The 16,642-nt window shown below is 49.7% G+C and overlaps 1 protein-coding gene across 1 annotated transcript; it reads right to left on the reverse strand.

Moving 5' to 3' along the window:
* Positions 1 to 8,128: 8,128 nt before the first annotated feature.
* On the reverse strand, positions 8,129 to 15,327 carry LOC109564044 (UL16-binding protein 1-like). The gene is made up of 6 exons (XM_019967586.2): positions 15,007 to 15,327; positions 12,226 to 12,264; positions 11,296 to 11,559; positions 10,645 to 10,920; positions 9,407 to 9,539; positions 8,129 to 8,257 (listed from the first exon to the last, which is right to left on the reverse strand). The coding sequence occupies exons 1-5, from the start codon at positions 15,092 to 15,094 to the stop codon at positions 9,424 to 9,426; spliced, it is 783 nt and encodes a 260-aa protein (XP_019823145.1). The 5' UTR covers positions 15,095 to 15,327; the 3' UTR covers positions 8,129 to 8,257; positions 9,407 to 9,423.
* Positions 15,328 to 16,642: the final 1,315 nt, after the last annotated feature.

Consider the following 16,642-nt stretch of genomic DNA (forward strand, 5'->3'; position numbering starts at 1 on the left):
TGGGAAGTCCTACCCCCAGCAGAGGAGGTCTGTGTCTGGTCTAGACAACCTGTCTCAATGCCCCATCACTCCTCTGCTTTTCTTCCAGTCTCCTGGTCCTGCTCTATCCTCTCTGTCCCTGCCCTGGCTGCTGGGCCTCTTAGGTGGGACCAACTTCCAGTCTGTATGCAAACACATAGTTCTGTAACCCTACAGTGATTCTTCTGCCTCTGCCCTGGGCCTTCCTACTTCCCATTGGTTGTGACAGTTTCCAGCTTCATGTCAAGCTGGCTTTGTTTTTAGTTCTTCCCCAGGTTTTTTGGAGTCTCTGTCTGTCTTCCCTGGCCTTCACCTTCATGTCCCAGAGGACCAAAGAATTTAACCTTCTCACTAAACAAGGATAGTAAATGAAAGTCTCACTGACCTGGCCTAGACCACACCCTGTGGTTATCCTAGTCTGGGCTCAAGATTGGTGGTGAAGTCATCGCAAAGAGAGTGAGAGTCTGTGACAGAGAAATGCAGGTGATGGTTGGGGTTGGGAGGAAAGGACCCACAGGCATCCCTTCCTGATCCCTGTGACAGCAAGTGTGTCCCTCTGTAGGGCTGCGCTTGGCAGAGCAAGGACTGTCCCTGCCCAGCCCTCCCCATCACCAGTCAAAAGGGTGCCCTTTGCTGGCTTGAGGCAGAAGAGGAAGTTGCAGGGAGATGGAAAACATGTGGAGGCCGCTCTTGAGGAAGCGGGAACACAGAGGGGGCGAGGAGCACAGAATCTAAAGCTGGATACCATAGGATATCAAGGGACCTGGCAACCCAGGAGTGCCCGTCGTGATCTGCACTCCTCAACCCAGTACTCATTAAGTCAGGTGGGCTCAGTGGTCATCAGATACACCCTCTCCTCACACCTTCAGCTTCACAAATCATCTCTCGTGGCCCCTTAGACCAGGAAGGCACTCCATAGCACACCCACACTCCTAGCACATCCACTGTCCCAAAACCACAGCCAGGGCTCTTCAAAGACAGGCTGAGGAGCCCCTCAGCAGGTTCACTAGGGGTGAGGCTCCCATTTCTGGGACCCCATGTACCCTAAATCTGAGGATGGTAAGCTGGGACAGTGGCACTCCTGTCCCCCTCATTGATTTGCCTGTTGTCTTCAGCTGCTTTTGCTCTACAAAGGTGGGGGTGGGTCCCTGAGACAGAGACTGATTCCAAACGGCCTGCAGGGAAAAGTTTGCAGAGTCCCGCCTCAGTCAAGTACCACTGTGACGTTTGTGTCCCCAGCAGGTGACTATACGGATCTGGGACCAGAGGGTAGAAGTGGGGTGCCCATCCTCACCTTCACGGCCCAAGCCCCACTTTGGGAAACTGTACTTCCATTCCTCCTACTTCAGGAACTGAGGGCTTCACTGGGGTTTGTCTCAGGCAAAAGGGTAACATGCCAGTGTTTGGGGGAAGTGGGCGCTAACTCACTTTGATTAGTGGTTTTCCTCTGGCAAGTTCAAGAGTAAAAGCAGAGGTGTCATGAATTTATCAGCTGAGGGGGAGGGGTGTGTTTGTATGTGTGTCTGTGCGCGTGCGTGCATTCACTTGCTCACTTGCTTTTTAAAGCATTTCAGGTCTTCTCAGGGTTCTCCAGGGAACCACAGGGAGGAACTGCCTTATCCTGCCCTGCCCAACTCAGGGGCTCCTGCTTTCTGAGGGGGAGGGGCGGCCTGTGGGCAGCAGCATTTCCTGCCACGCCCTCTTCTCTGTGTGCTACCTCTCCTCCATACTGTACATTTTTTTTTTTTTTGCCAGTTTTTAAATTTTATCTGGCCTTGCCTTGACCGGGGGATGTCAACCAGCCCCAGGAGAATTTACAAGGAGGAAGAGCCTGCAGGGAGAAATAAGTCAGGGGTAAGGAACCACCAGCAAGAAACTTCTGGGGCACCCCCTCCTAGTCCTGGGTCTTAATGGCTTCCCAGTCCAGAAACTCTAAGGAAATGGCTTCTGTTAGTGATCTAGTGAGGTGGGGAGGAGGGGTGCGAAGCTGATTCCTCTCAGGGCCCCAGGCCAGGGGCCCAGCTGGTCCACACTTTGATTTCAGGCTGGGGAGGACCAGAGCAGCGAAACTCAGGGAGTCACCTCGGACTTCTGTCCTGCAGGCAAGAAGTGTGTGAAAATAGTGGGTTTGATTTGAGCAGCTGAGTCTGTCGTGTGTTATGGCAGAAATAGAAAACTAATACACACACCCATCCCATTTAAATGAAACTGTCTGGATATAAAACTGTAGGCCCCAAACTCTTTTCCTGTAAGACTTTGGCGACAGAGCTCCTAGGGGCTTCCCAGGTGTCTCAGTGGTAAAAACAATCTGCCTGCCAATGCAGGAGACCTGGTTCCATTCCTGGCTTGGGAAGATCCTCTGGAGAAGGAAACGGCAGCCCACTCCAGTATTCTTGCCTTGAGAATTCCATGGACAGAGGAGCCTGGCGGGCTGCGGTCTGTGGGGTCGCAAAGAGTCAGACACAACTGAAGCAACTTCACATGCGTGCACACACGGGCAGTCATTTAGTCCTAGTGGAGGGGGGGAAGGTTTAAAAACCGTTTCCAAACAACAGATCAATAGATGTGCTCATAGGTGGGACAAGTTCACTGTTTTTCTTTTGTCCCACTATTATTAGTCTTCTCTCTTTCCGTCTTTAATGTACATCAGTTACTGAGACATAATTTACAGACAGTTATAATTGAGATATAATTTACAGAAAGTTATTGAGTTATAGTTTATAGAGTGCCTTCCTTTTGAGTAAAGCAGCTTAAAGTCCTTTATCTTTGGGAGTATATTAGAAACATGTAGGCATTTGGCAAAATTATAAGACACGTTCCCAGGCTATGGAAGTAAGAGCAGATGAATGATATTACTTCAGCCATGAATCATCATACCAACCTGTAAATTCTGTGGAGAATCATATTTCCAAGCAGTACTATTTTCAAGTTTGCAGAACTGAAAAAACTAATGATTTTTCTCAGTGAAGCCCTTGATCTTTTAGACCAAGTGAATGCCAGAACTAGAAGTCACTTCCACTTACTATGATGTTTATAGTTTATGAGCTTCATAAAATTAGTCCATATAATACTATACTTATTACAAGTATGATAGGTATTTTAACGAACTGCCCACTCACTTTTAGTCACTGGAAACACTGATGTTGATTATAGACTTTAAAAGATATGGACCTCCTTGGTGGTCCAGGGGTTAAGACCCTGTGCTTCTACTGCAGGGGCATGGGTTCAGGCCCTGGAAAGGGAAGTCCTACCTGCTGCATGGTGTGGGCCGCCACCCCCTAAAAAGGAGCCACAGCGATTGGTGACAACGTGGGTGGACCTAGAAAGTGAAAGTGAAAGTCGCTCAGTCATGACCGACTCTTTGCGACCCCATGAACCATACAGTCCATGGAATTCTCCAGGCCAGGATACTGGAGTGTGTAGCCTTTCCCTTCTCCAGGGGATCTTCCCAACCCAGGGATTGAACTCAGGTCTCCCACAATGCAGGTGGATTCTTTACCAGCTGAGCCATCAGGGTAGTCCAAGAATACTGGAGTGGGTAGCCTAACCCTTCTCCAGTGAATCTTCCCGACCCAGGACTCAAACTGGGGTCTCCTGCATTGCACACGGATTCTTTACCAACTGAGCTATCAGGGAAGCTAAGTGGAATAAGTCAGACAGAGAAAGACAAATATTGTATGCCTTTGCATGTGGAATCTAAAAAACAAAACAAACAAACAGAGTCATAGATGCAAAGAACAAACAAGTGGTTGTCAGAGTGGGTGGAGGGTGAAAGAAGTAGGGGATGGAGATTAAGAGGAACAGACCCGCAGTTGCAAAATAAATGAGTCAAGGGCATGAAAAGTACAATGTGGGGAACATAGTAGAGTTTAACATCTTTGCATGGTGGCAGAAGGTAGCTCAACTTACTGACTTACGGTGATCATTTTGAAATATATAGAAATATTTAAGTCTGAATTTGGCAATAAGGAGTTCATGGTCTGAGCCACAGTCAGCTCCTGGTCTTGCTTTTGTTGACTGTATAGAGCTTCTCCATCTATGGCTGCAAAGAATATAATCAGTCTGATTTCAGTGTTGACCATCTGGTGATGTCCATGTGTAGAGTCTTCTCTTGTGTTGTTGGAAGAGGGTGTGTGCTACGACCAGTGCATTTTCTTGGCGAAACTCTATTAGTCTTTGCCCTGCTTCATTCTGTATTCCAAGGCCAAATTTGCCTGTTACTCCAGGTGTTTCTTGACTTCCTACTTTTGCATAATATATATCAGATCAGATCAGTCGCTCAGTCGTGTCCGACTCTTTGCGACCCCATGAATCACAGCACGCCAGGCCTCCCTGTCCATCACCAACTCCCGGAGTTCACCGAGACTCACGTCCATCGAGTCAGTGATGCCATCCAGCCATCTCATCCTCTGTCATCCCCTTCTCCTCCTGCCCCCAATCCCTCCCAGCATCAGAGTCTTTTCCAATGAGTCAACTCTTCGCATGAGGTGGCCAAAGTACTGGAGTTTCAGCTTTAGCATCATTCCTTCCAAAGAAATCCCAGGGCTAATCGCCTTTAGAATGGACTGGTTGGATCTCCTTGCAGTCCAAGGGACTCTCAGGAGTCTTCTCCAACACCACAGTTCAAAAGCATCAATTCTTCGGCGCTCAGCTTTCTTCACAGTCCAACTCTCACATCCATACATGACCACTGGAAAAACCATAGCCTTGACTAGACAGACCTTTGTTGGCAAAGTAATGTCTCTGCTTCTGAATATGCTATCTAGGTTGGTCATAACTTTCCTTCCAAGGAGTAAGCGTCTTTTAATTTCATGGCTGCAGTCACCATCTGCAGTGATTTTGGAGCCCAGAAAAATAAAGTCTGACACTGTTTCCACTGTTTCCCCATCTATTTCCCATGAAGTGGTGGGACCGGAGGCCATGATCTTCGTTTCCTGAATGTTGAGCTTTAAGCCAACTTTTTCACTCTTCACTTTCACCTTCATCAAGAGGCTTTTGAGTTCCTCTTCACTTTCTGCCATAAGGGTGGTGTCATCTGCTTATCTGAGGTTATTGATATTTCTCCTGGCAATCTTGATTCCAGCTTGTGTTTCTTCTAGTCCAGCATTTCTCATAATGTACTCTGTATATAAGTTCAATAAACAGGGTGACAATATACAGCCTTGACGAGGCTATGGTTTTTCCAGTGGTCATGTATGGATGTGAGAGTTGGACTGTGAAGAAAGCTGAGCACCGAAGAATTGATGCTTTTGAACTGTGGTGTTGGAGAAGACTCTTGAGAGTCCCTTGGACTGCAAGGAGATCCAAGCAGCCCATCCTGAAGGAGATTAGTCCCGGGTGTTCATTGGAAGGACTGATGCTGAAGCTGAAACTCCAATACTTTGGCCACCTCATGCGAAGAGTTGACTCATTGGAAAAGACTCTGATGCTGGGAGGGATTGGGGGCAGAAGGAGAATTGGACGACAGAGGATGAGATGGCTGGATGGCATCACCGACTTGATGGACGTGAGTTTGGGTGAACTCCGGCAGTTGGGTTTGGACAGGGAGGCCTGGTGTGCTGTGATTCATGGGGTCGCAAAGAGTCGGGCATGACTGAGCGACTGATCTGAACTGATATCTTATATCCCCGGGACCTATTTATTTTGTAGCTGGAATTTTGTACTTTTGCTGCCGTCACCCCTTCCTCCCATCCTCCCCAAGCCCGGTCTCTGACAATCATCATCACTCTGTTCCATAATATTTGAGGCTTTTTTAAAAAGTTATTTTTGGTTCCACTCAAGTATGATAATATAATTTTGCCTTTGTCTTTCTGGCTTATCTCACTTAGCAAAGTGCCTTCAGGGTCATTCAGTGTTGTCACAAATGAGAAGATTTCTGTTTGTTTTATGGATATCCCTTATGTGAATATATATATCTCTAACTTTTTCTCGACACTCATCCATTGATGGAGACTTAGGTCATGCCATGTTTAGTGCTGCTCTCACTCCAATCTGTCTGTTGCTCATGCCTTGGGTTCTGCTGTCTCCACCTCACCCCACGTGAGCCCCTCCCAAAGTGAGTCTGGTTTGAGTCAAGCCTGATTTTGCTAAATCCCTTTAGTGTCAACAGGCCATAAAACTGGACTTGGTGTGGACTTCTGTCCTTTCCCACAGGCTTTTGGAGGTGAGGAATTATCAGAACTCAACACTGCGTTTGCCTAGTAACTGCTATCATGCAATATGGAGCCCTTTTCCTGGTTAATTAAAAAAAATTTTTTTTAATTGGAAGATAACCTGGAGAATTCCATGGACAGAGGAGCCTGGTGGGCTACAGTCCATGTGGTCGCAAACAGTCGGACACCACTGAGCAACTAACACACACACACACCTGCTTTACAACGTTGTATTGGTTTCTGCTGTGCAACAATGTAAGTCAGCCATAAGTATATATATAGCCTCTCCCTCATGAACCTGCCTCCCACCCTGTTCTGATTCATTTTCTGTGTCACTTGACAAGGCTGAGGATGCCCCTAGAGCTGGTAAAACATGATTCCTGGGTTTGTCTGTGAGGGGGTTTCTGCCAGACATTAGCATGAGAATGTTCACAGAGAGAGCATGAGAGTGGTTTTATATGAAGTTGTACTTTAAAAGTAAAGTAAAAAGCAAAGTCAAGTCGCTCAGTAGTGTTCGCCTCTTAGAGACCCCATGGACTGTAGCTTAACAGGCTCCCCTGTCCATGGGATTTTCCAGGCAAGAGTACTGGAGTGGCTTGCCATTTCCTTCTCCAGAGGATCTTCCTGACCCAGGGATTGAACCCAGGATTCCGGCATTGTAGGCAGATGCTTTACCATCTGAGCCACCAGGGAAGTCCAGGGAAGTTGTACTTTAGGTGTGTTCATAGGAAGGGGGCGCTCAGGGCTTCCTATTCGTCCATCTGGTTCCTGCTTTTGTGTGATCAATGATCTTTGATGCTTATTGTAATTGTTTTGTGGGCCAGGACCTGTGCCCACATTGGATGGCAAACGTAATCCATAAATGCTGTGTGTTCTGACTGCTCCACTGACCTTCCCTTCCCTCATCTCTCTCTGTGTCCTCAGACCTCTTGAGTCCCTGAGACACACAATACTGAAATTAGGCCAAAAATAACTTTACAGTGGCCTCAAAGTGTCCTAGTGAAAGGAAGAATCACACGGCTCTCACTTTAAATCCAAGGCATGGCCAAAGCCAGGACAAGCCAGGAGACAGGCCATTTGCATCAGTTAATCAAGTTGTGAATGCAAAGGAAAAGTTCTTAAATGAAATCAAAAGTGCTCCTTTGGTGAACACATGCATGATAAAGAAGGAAAATTTACCACCAAGGGAAAATGGTAAAATTGGTTGAAAAAAAAAAATCCTAAGTAGGATGGTCATCAGATGTGGTAACAGACATGATATGGTACATCTACTGTGTCACTGTGATTGGACACCAGCTTTGGGATTCCTAGGGTCTGAACTCCTGAGGTCTGAAGTGAACAGCATTCTCTGCCATCTCATTTTATGAACAACAAATTATATGTCAGTAAAATGATAGCTTTTAAAATAAATAAAATCAGTTCCAATCACCAAGAAGATAATTGGTAAATAATTTCTAAAGCTAGAAAACTACATTCCAAGGGAGAAATAGCTTCAGGACCTGTATAGCTTTGAGCCAGCCTTGTGTGAAACTGTCAAACTGAAACTGTCCCAGGATCTTCCAGTGGTAGTTGATTAGCCACACCAGCAGGATCATTCAGTAATGGATTCATCGCTGAATGAGGCAGAGTGCCCACTGAGACAGAACTGGACCAATTCTATAAAGATAAATCACAGTTTTTTCATCATGTGCTGTGTGTGCTTAGTCTCTCAGTCATGTCCAACTCTTTGTGATACCATGGACTACAGCCTGCCAGGCTCCCCTGTCCATGGGATTCTCCAGGCAAGAATACTGGTGTGTGTTGCCATGCCCTCCTACAGGGAATCTTCCCAACCCAGGGATCAAACCCAGGTCTCTTGATTTGTACGTGAATTCTTTACCGTATCAGCCACCAGGGAAGCACTTTTTTCATCATACTCACTCTCAAAACATAATATGGAACAAAAAAAATTCATCATCTCTCATTAAAAGATTTGTATTAAAAAATATGCAAACTATGCAAACAGCAGGAGATCAAAGGGGGCCAAGCAAAGACTGAGTCCTGAGGCCAACAGAACACCTGTTTGGGCTTCCTGGGAGCACCATCACCTGCAGAAAAGAAAGAGGTGTTGGCCCAGGAGATTGAGGAAATTCTGTCTCTATCCTGGGGCTGCCCCTCCCCAGCCCCCCTTCCAGACCCGCCCTCACTGAGGGGCTTCTATGTCTTCCACCCCCACCCCAGGCCCAGCAGCTTCTTGTCATCTCCTCCTTCCTTCCTGCATCACAGAGTCACCCCAGGCCTTGACATCCCCTGCTCAGGCTCAGGACTGCAGCCAGTGAGGAATCAATCTGCTCCCTTTACTCAGGTCTGGATCCTCCCTGAGGGGGTCCTAAAGGACCAGGGAGCAGGTCCCCGGAGGAGGGGCCTTGCTTCCTGACAGCCCTGGGGGGCTGCAGGCAAACCTCCTTCCTTTGCGCCCCTCAAGCCTCTGAGAAGCACACACAGCTCTCAGGACCAGGGTCCCTGCCCCCATCTGTTCCTGGTCCCCCCAGCTGGGCACCTCCACCCCAGCTTAGGCACCCCCATCCCCAGACACCTCTGCTCAAGGCAGGGCTGCTCAGTGATGGAGGCTCTGGGTCCCCAGGAGGCTGGTGACCTGCAGGCCACACTGAGTCAGAACTGCTGCTGCTTCAGGAGCACAGGCCTGGCCTCAGCCCTTCCCACAGTCGCTGCTGTGGGGCTCCTGCCTTGCCTGCTTGACCCAGGCCACTTCCTGTGAGAACGGGCCTTTGGAGTTGGGTCTGCAAAGGCCTTCCCACCCCTTCCTTGTGGGATGAGAGCCCGGCCCCTCTCGTCTTGGCCCCTGGGTGGGTCCCCTCCCCGCTGACACATCATGTGGAGCCCCCATGCTGCTCTCAGCCCCCGTGAGTCCTGCCCTCGCCCTGAGTGCCTGCTGTTCTCACACCACCTACCGGGGCCCTGCCAGCCAGCAGTCTGTGCTCAGTCAGGGGACTTGGCTAAACCCTCTTAACTTCAACAGGCCCCCAGCCACCCCCCACTTCCCACTGTCATTTAACAGTGAGGACCTTTCAGAACTGAGGCCAGAGCTTGTCCAAGTTCTGCTCTCAGGTGATATGGGGTCTTATTCACCTGCTCATTTCCACGATGAGGCGGTTCAGTGAGGGCAGGGGTTGGCTGGGATTCACCTTCCCCATCCCACACCAGGCCCTGTGCCCCTGCCTTTTCTCCCTCAGTACCTGCTCCTGGAAAGGACTCAGCCTAGGAAAACAGTTATGATGAAACTGGTGAGGACCACGGGGAGGATCCAGGGTTTGGACTTGATGGGTGGGGCCATGGGCTGCACTGTAGGGGGGCCTGTGGTCGGTGATGCTGCAAGGAGAGTAAGAGTGAAGCCCTTGTCCAGACCCCAAACTCGGCAGATGCCTCCTCACCCCCCTGACTCAGAACCCCTACTGTGCAGACAGCTTGCACCCATCACATGGAGGCCCCTGTGTTAGATCCTCAGGCGAGATGGGGGGAAGGGAGGAGCCCAGTCCTCACGGGGCTCTGACAGCTAATGGGGGAGCAAGGTTTCCAACACAGCCACTCATTCCTGCTGTGACATCAGAGATATGAGGATGAAGTCCTCGGGAGCTGACAGCAGAGGTGGTATTGACAGTTTTCCTGAAGTGGAATTGGTGACATTTAAAAGAAGATTTTGGAAAGAGGGTACAGTGAGAAATAAATCCCAGATATCAAAAAGACGTCTACAGGATTTGGATCAGCAAAAATCTACATTCAGTAGTCCAAATGCCTGTGCTGTGAGGAGAGATGTCAGGAGGTGGAAGAGGAAGGAGGATGACAGAGCATCCTGGATCATTGTTCTCCCAGGATCAACTCACTTTTTAAATTTTTTTTTTTACATTATTTTATTTTATTTTTATTCATGACCAAACCATTATTAATTGGGGTATAGCCATTAACAGTGCTATGACAGTTTCAGGTGAACAGTGAAGGGATTCAGCCATAGATACACATGTACCCCTTCTCCCCTAAACCCCTCTCCCATCCAGGCTGGCACATAACACTGAGTAGAGTTTCATGTGCTATACAGTGGGAGCTTGTTGGTTATCCATTTACAAATAGCGGTGTGTACATGACCTTCCCAAAGTCCCTATCTATCCCTTCCCCCGGGTAACCATAAGCTTGTTTTCTAAGTCTGTGAGTCTCTTTCTGTTTTGTAAGTTTTCTTGCACTATTTCTTTTTAGATTCCACATATAAGGCATGTCTTATGATATTTCTCCTTCTCTTTCTGACTTAAATCACTCAGTATGACACTCTCCAGGGCCATCCGTTTCAGGAACAGCTCACTTTAGATAGGTCACTTTGCCAAAACACACACACACAGACACACAGACACACACATGCACACACAGACATTGGGTCCATATCACCTTGAGTGGACTACCACTTCCTTATACTCGTCTCACTTACCTGAGGTCTTCAACATTTTCTCCCAGCATACCATAAAATCCTGAAGCCAGGCCCGACAGTCTCCCATGGAGACCTTCTTGAAGAAGTCGGTCACAGCTCTGTCATTCTCCCACTTCTCTTTAATCTGTCTCCCTCTAGAATGATCTATTGTCCAGTGCCCATTCTCTGAATCAAAGCGGAGGCACATTTCTCCATTGAAGCCGAACTGCCAGGATCCACTGATGTGTCCATCTTCTTCACAACGGCACGTCATCCTGCCCTGCAGGGTCAGAGGGTCTGACCCCATCGAGGAAAAGAAAGAGCTCAGGCTCTGGACTTGACAAATTCTTTGCCTCACTGTGGTCCACCTCCCCTGGGCCCAGGTAATTGGCCCTGTTCTCTCCTCCAAGGTCTGCTCCTTCCACTGGACTACTAGGGAAGGACCAATACCCAATTGAATTTTTTACCCATAAACAATGGATGCAGCCCCTTCAGTATTTGGACTTCCTAACTCACCCCTGGACTCGATGGACATGAGTTTGACTTGATGGACATGAATTTGAGCAACCTCTGGGAGTTGGTGAAGGACAGGGAAGCTGGCATGCTTCAGTCCATGGGGTTGCAAAGAGTGGGACACGACTGAGTGACTCAACTGAACCGAATTGAACTCACCTCTGGCCGTGTGTTTCTCCGGTATAATGTCAGGCAATTGCCCCTTGAGGAAGTTCCCAATGTCTCTCAGTGTTTCTGTCTGTGTTTCCCAAGTGTTCGTAGTTTTCACCTCTTCTCCCAAAGGACTTGTGGATTGGATCTTGGTGCCACCACAGTGATAGGAGAGAAAAACATTCCCATCGACCTGGCCTTGAACTACACACCACGGCTCTCCAGGACTGGGGTGAGGATAGACGGTGAAGTTGTAGCAAAGAGAGTGAGCGTCTATGAAGGAAAATGCAGGTGAGGGCAGGTTTTGGAGAAGACCCATTACCTCTTCCCCCAACTTATGTGAGAGCAGAGTAAAGCTGCAGAGCTGGGTTGGTAGAGCAGGAAGGCCCCCCTGCCCCCTAACACCACCTACAGGCTGAGCAAGTGGAGAAACCACATAACATTATCTCTACTCTGCTCATAAGGCCAACACAGAACCCAAAGCTGCAGAAAGGAGAATTCACAGGATTTAGCAAGGCCAGGGAGATGCTGCTGATCTACCACTTTGATGGGTCTTGGAATCCTGGAGAAGGCCTGGCGCACATGGCATGAAAGAGAAAATCCAGAACTTCCGAGGCAGGTGGTAGAGAAGGGGATCAAAGGCTCAGAGAAGTGAATGTGCCAGGGCGGGCACGGTATGAAAGGGCAGGAAAGTGTGCAGTCCACCAGGCTCTATGGAGCCCGAGAGGAAAGAATGGATGAGAAGCATCTCCAACAGCTCAAGGGTGACTTTTGCTGAAGGTCAGGGACAGTGGTGGGATTGGTGTTCCTGTGTGCTTCCAGCAGGAGTGAGGAAGGAGAAGGGGAAAGAGCTGATGCCAGGTGGAGTGCTCTATGTCAGCAACAAAGCAGATGCAGCGGCCAAAGTGACCAGAGAGCCCCACTGTAGCCAAGACTTACTGCAGAGAGTACGTCGCTGGCTCACAGCACAGGGTGGTCCTAAAGGCAAAGAGAAGAGCAGTGAGCCCTGTTAAAAACTACATGATTGAAAGGAAAAATTATATAAAAAAATAGAGACAAACACAAGGCTGGATGTTCAGGAGGCTGAGTGCAGACATCCCAACAAAATGTCTGGGTCCTTTGTGCAGTATCCAGCACTGAGTCAGGTCTTATATTCAGAATCCATCACTAGAGACAGAGATGCCAGGCATCAGCAAGGAGGGCCCTCCTCTCACCACAGCAAGTGCAGAAGTCCTTCTGGCCTTTGGAAGCCACACGGTCATTGACTGGGGTAAGTGTACACTTGGTAGAGAAGCCACCCCCACATTCATAAGGACCTAGAGTGGGACTCTTATCATGTCCAGCAGTCTGAAACATCATCATGGCCCGCCTGTTATTACTGTGGTGTCTGAGATCTGTGGTAAGGAGTACACATCTGTCCCACGTGCTGCCCACAGGAGTGTCACCCATTCACTGGTCCTCATAGTGCTCATTTCACATTCACTGCATTTGCAATATGAATGAAAAATCTTCACAGTTAGTAAATTACCATGGGGTGAGGGCTACCATAGAAGCGATTTCCAAGTTCACACTTCTGACACTGACCTTCATCCCCCAATAGTACATGTAAACAATATCATATTCTGGAGAAAATGACAGAGAGGAGTACCAATCTACAACCCTCCAGGGCTGAAGAGTGTCGTCCCTATCCTATCTCCATTTAATTCCCAGTGTGGCCATAGATTTCGATAATTGTACATATGATATATTTCAGGCTCTGCAGACCATAGTTTTCTGTTACAACTGCTGTCCTAGCACAAAAACAGTCACAGACGATTGGTGAATGATGATTTGCTTCTTGGGCAGATGACCCAGCAGAACCTGTGACGTCAGAGGTGCTATGTGCCGAATATGGCATTTTACTTGGAGGTTCACAACACAGACCCTTTATGTCCTGAAGCAAGGCCATGTGATTTGCAGTGGGGAATACTACAGCATTTCAATGTGGCTCCTGGTATGGTCCTGGGGGCTGGTGGAGGTGAAGCCTCTGGTCATGAAATGTCAACGTTGTCTATCATGATCTGGGCTCATCAACCCCTAGTCATTAGTTCAGATAGACCAGCCACCATAGGATTAAAGCGATATGGTGGTTTGGCATTAGAAGGGCCAGAGGCAACAAATAGGAAGAGAGCAGCAGGTGGCTTAGGCCTGACATCAGAATTGTAGGACCACTATTCCCTGGGGCCTGCCCTGTGGTTCAGCGATATGGAATCCGCTTGCAATGTAGGAGCTGGAGTAGATGTGGGATCTATCCCTGAGTGAGAGAAGATCCCATGGAAGAGAGCATGGCAAGTCACTCCAGTGTTCTTGCCTGGAGAAACGCTTGGACAGAGGACCCTCGTGGGCTATAGTCCATAGGATCACAAAGAGTTGGACATGACTAAAGTGACTTAGCATGCACACACTATTCCCTGCTCATGCCTGAGGCTTCGTGCAATATCCCCTATATCTCCATGGACCAAGGAAGCCATTCTAGAGCAGAGGGGTCAGGGGACAGTAGCCCATATCTGCTGGACCCACACTCCTTTCACATTCACACCACCCAGAACCTACAAGGTAGGACAGAGCAAGTTTTTGGTTCACTAACAGGCAGCTAAGGCATCCCTTGCACTAGTCCTTAGGGGAGGAGTCATCTGTTACTGTTTTGTGACCCAGGGCAGTCACATGGTTCTTTTGCTTTTTTCAGGTCGTCTTTTCCTGCTCTTGTAGCACAAATGTGGAGATGCATAACACACACAGACACCACATGGCCTGTGGAGACCAACAGATTTACTCTCTGTCTTTTGAAGAAAAGGTTCTCCAACTCCTGTCTTAAATATAGCTATAAGAGGCCACTGTCTCCATAGTCTCAGGGAATATGAATGTGGGACCAAAGGGTAGAAGTGGGGGTGCCCGTCCTCACCCTCGTGCCCTGTGTCACACACTTTGGGAAACTCTTCTCCCATCTCTCCTGCTTTACGTCCTGGGGGCCAGGCTGGGAGGCTTCTGCTGGGGTGAATTCTCAGGCAAGAGGATAGGGTGCCAGTTGACAGAGGACAGGTTTAGGATCCCTTCACAGATGGGAAGTTGTTGGAGGCCCTGAGGTTCTTTGGACGGGGAGGGATATGGAAAAAATAGTGTTGTAACCAAGCAGGACTCTAAGGAGGCTTCCCAGGACAGACTCCACCCATCTCCCCGCCCCTCCCTCCTGCGCTGGCCCCCCACTTCCCGCCCAAGTGGCGGACTCCACCTAGACCCTTGCCCATCTCCCGCCACCTCTCCTGCGGCCAACGCAACTGGTCAGACTCCACCCAGCCTTCCCCTGAACCGCGTGGGTTCGGTCCCTCGGAAGCGGCCGCCACCTTTCCTGCACCCGCTTCGGTGACTCTGAATTCCGGACGGGGAAACCCGGGGGGGCTGCAGCAGCATTTCGTGACGCCGACCTGGCTCTTTCGTCTCCTTGCCTTCCCTCCCTTCCTGCTGGGATTGATTTCTTTTTCACCCAGATCTTGTCTTTTCCCTGCAGGGGGACGGCAACCTGCCGCGAGTCGGGGCGGGGAGCAGGAGCCCAGCGGGAAAGGAGCGCGCGGAGCTTTAAAGCAGGGAGGCGGCCTCGCCGCGGCGTTCCCCGAACCGCCTCGGACACCCGATCCGGTCTTATGGCCCCGTGTCCGCTCCCCAAAGGTTAATCCCCGAACTCACCGCCTAGCGCCGTGCAGAACCGGAGAGCCACGAGTAGCACCTGAGCCGCGAAACCAAGACGCGCTCCGGGGCCAGCCTTCCTGTCCATCACCACGTGGAAACTGGTTGGATCCGACCTTGCCGGGAGCTATTTATACGAGGGCTAGCCCGGCATCAGTCCCTTCTCCGCCCCCCTCACTGACGCCGGGCAGTAGCCGCGCCCTCCCAACTCACTCCTTTCTCCTCCAGTCCCTCAGCGGGGGACTTTTCTCCTCCAAGACATTCTCGCCTCTCAACCTTCCTCCTCATTCCCGCCTGCAGTCTTCCTGCGGTGGTGGTTTACTCGCTCAGTCGTGTCTGACTCTTGCGACCCCGAGGACTGCAGCCCGCCGGGCTCCTCTGACCATGGGGATTCTCTAGGCGAGAGTACTTCAGTGGGTCGCCATGTCCTCCTCCTTGGGATTTTCCTGACTCGGGATCGAAGCCGGATCTCGTACGTTGCAGGATGAGTCTTTACTGACTGAGCTTCGAGGGAAGCCCTGCTTTTCTTAAAAGACTCAAGATTGCACCCTGCACCGCACCCCCCCGCCCCCAAAAAAAACCACCACCCCCACCGGAAAACTCTGTGGATCTCTTGAAAGGGCCTGGAGAGAGCCCTTAAGTGCAGTGTCATCAGCAATATATTTTCTAGTACTTTCTGTCCGAGAGTAGTCCTAGACCTTTTGTGGGCCAAAGTAACTGTTCATTAGGAAGTTTGAGGACTGAGGCCGGAATCCGATTTTCCAGGTTCCGCGTGGAGACCGGGATCCAGCGCTGCCACTGGGCGCCCCCTGGCGGTCTCTTCCGGCTGCTTGTTCTACTCTGGTGCGTTCGTGCATGCGAAGTCGCTTCAGCCATGTCTGACTCCTAGTGCCCCATGGACTTTAGCCTACCAGGCTCCTCTGTTCGTGGGGATTCTCTAGGCAAGAATACAGGAGTGGACTGCAATGCTCTCCTCCAAGGGATCTACACTGTAGGCTGTGTGATCCATTTTCTTCCCCCTCATAATTTACTTTTATGCAGTGTCCAAGCAGCATTGAGCATCTCACGTTCACGTCTCAGGGCTATCCACTGATGAAGAGTGAGATCATCCATCACTCGTTGGGACTGACAAGGCCTCCTAATTCTTGGGAAGTGGGTCTACCAATAACATTGAGAGGTCAACATCTGTGATAGAGGGCTCCATCTCGCTGTTATCATGGGGCTCTTGGCCTCTGCTAGCTTCAGGGGTGAGTGAGCCCTGACCTCGGAGGGTCATGCTGACACTTCAGCACGGGCAGTGCTCCATTTCATGTCTTGTCACTGAGTGACTCTGGGTTCCCTATTTATAGATGTGGAAATAGATTCGAGCAGAGTTTTAGGGAAGTAGCAAGAGCAATCAGGTGGAGTTTCATGTTCTTAGAAGTATGCTCGTTGTCAACACTCATTAAAATTACCTCCCAGTTGATTCCACTCTCATCTGGGGTCTAGACTATGTCCAGGTGCCAGGAGCATGCACGGGTGGGGGTTGCCAGGCCTGTCCAGAGAGGCCCATCTTCCCCTACCTGGCTGTCCTGACCAGGACTCTAATGCTGTCCTTCTGCCTTTCTCCTGCTCTCCTAGTCATTTGCCTCTTCAC

This window comes from Bos indicus, chromosome 9 (assembly GCF_029378745.1).
Source record: "Bos indicus isolate NIAB-ARS_2022 breed Sahiwal x Tharparkar chromosome 9, NIAB-ARS_B.indTharparkar_mat_pri_1.0, whole genome shotgun sequence".
Classification (NCBI taxonomy): Eukaryota; Metazoa; Chordata; class Mammalia; order Artiodactyla; family Bovidae; genus Bos; species Bos indicus.

Excerpts from the sequence above, each read along its gene's own strand:
- LOC109564044 (XM_019967586.2), bottom strand. The coding sequence starts at position 15,094 with ATGGACAGGAAGGCTGGCCCCGGAGCGCGTCTTGGTTTCGCGGCTCAG. Across the intron at positions 11,560-12,225 it reads CCAGCGACGTACTCTCTGCA|ACGCTCACTCTCTTTGCTAC; the intron begins GTAAGTCTTGGC and ends TTTCCTTCATAG. Across the intron at positions 10,921-11,295 it reads GGAGAAACACACGGCCAGAG|ACCCTCTGACCCTGCAGGGC; the intron begins GTGAGTTCAATT and ends CGATGGGGTCAG.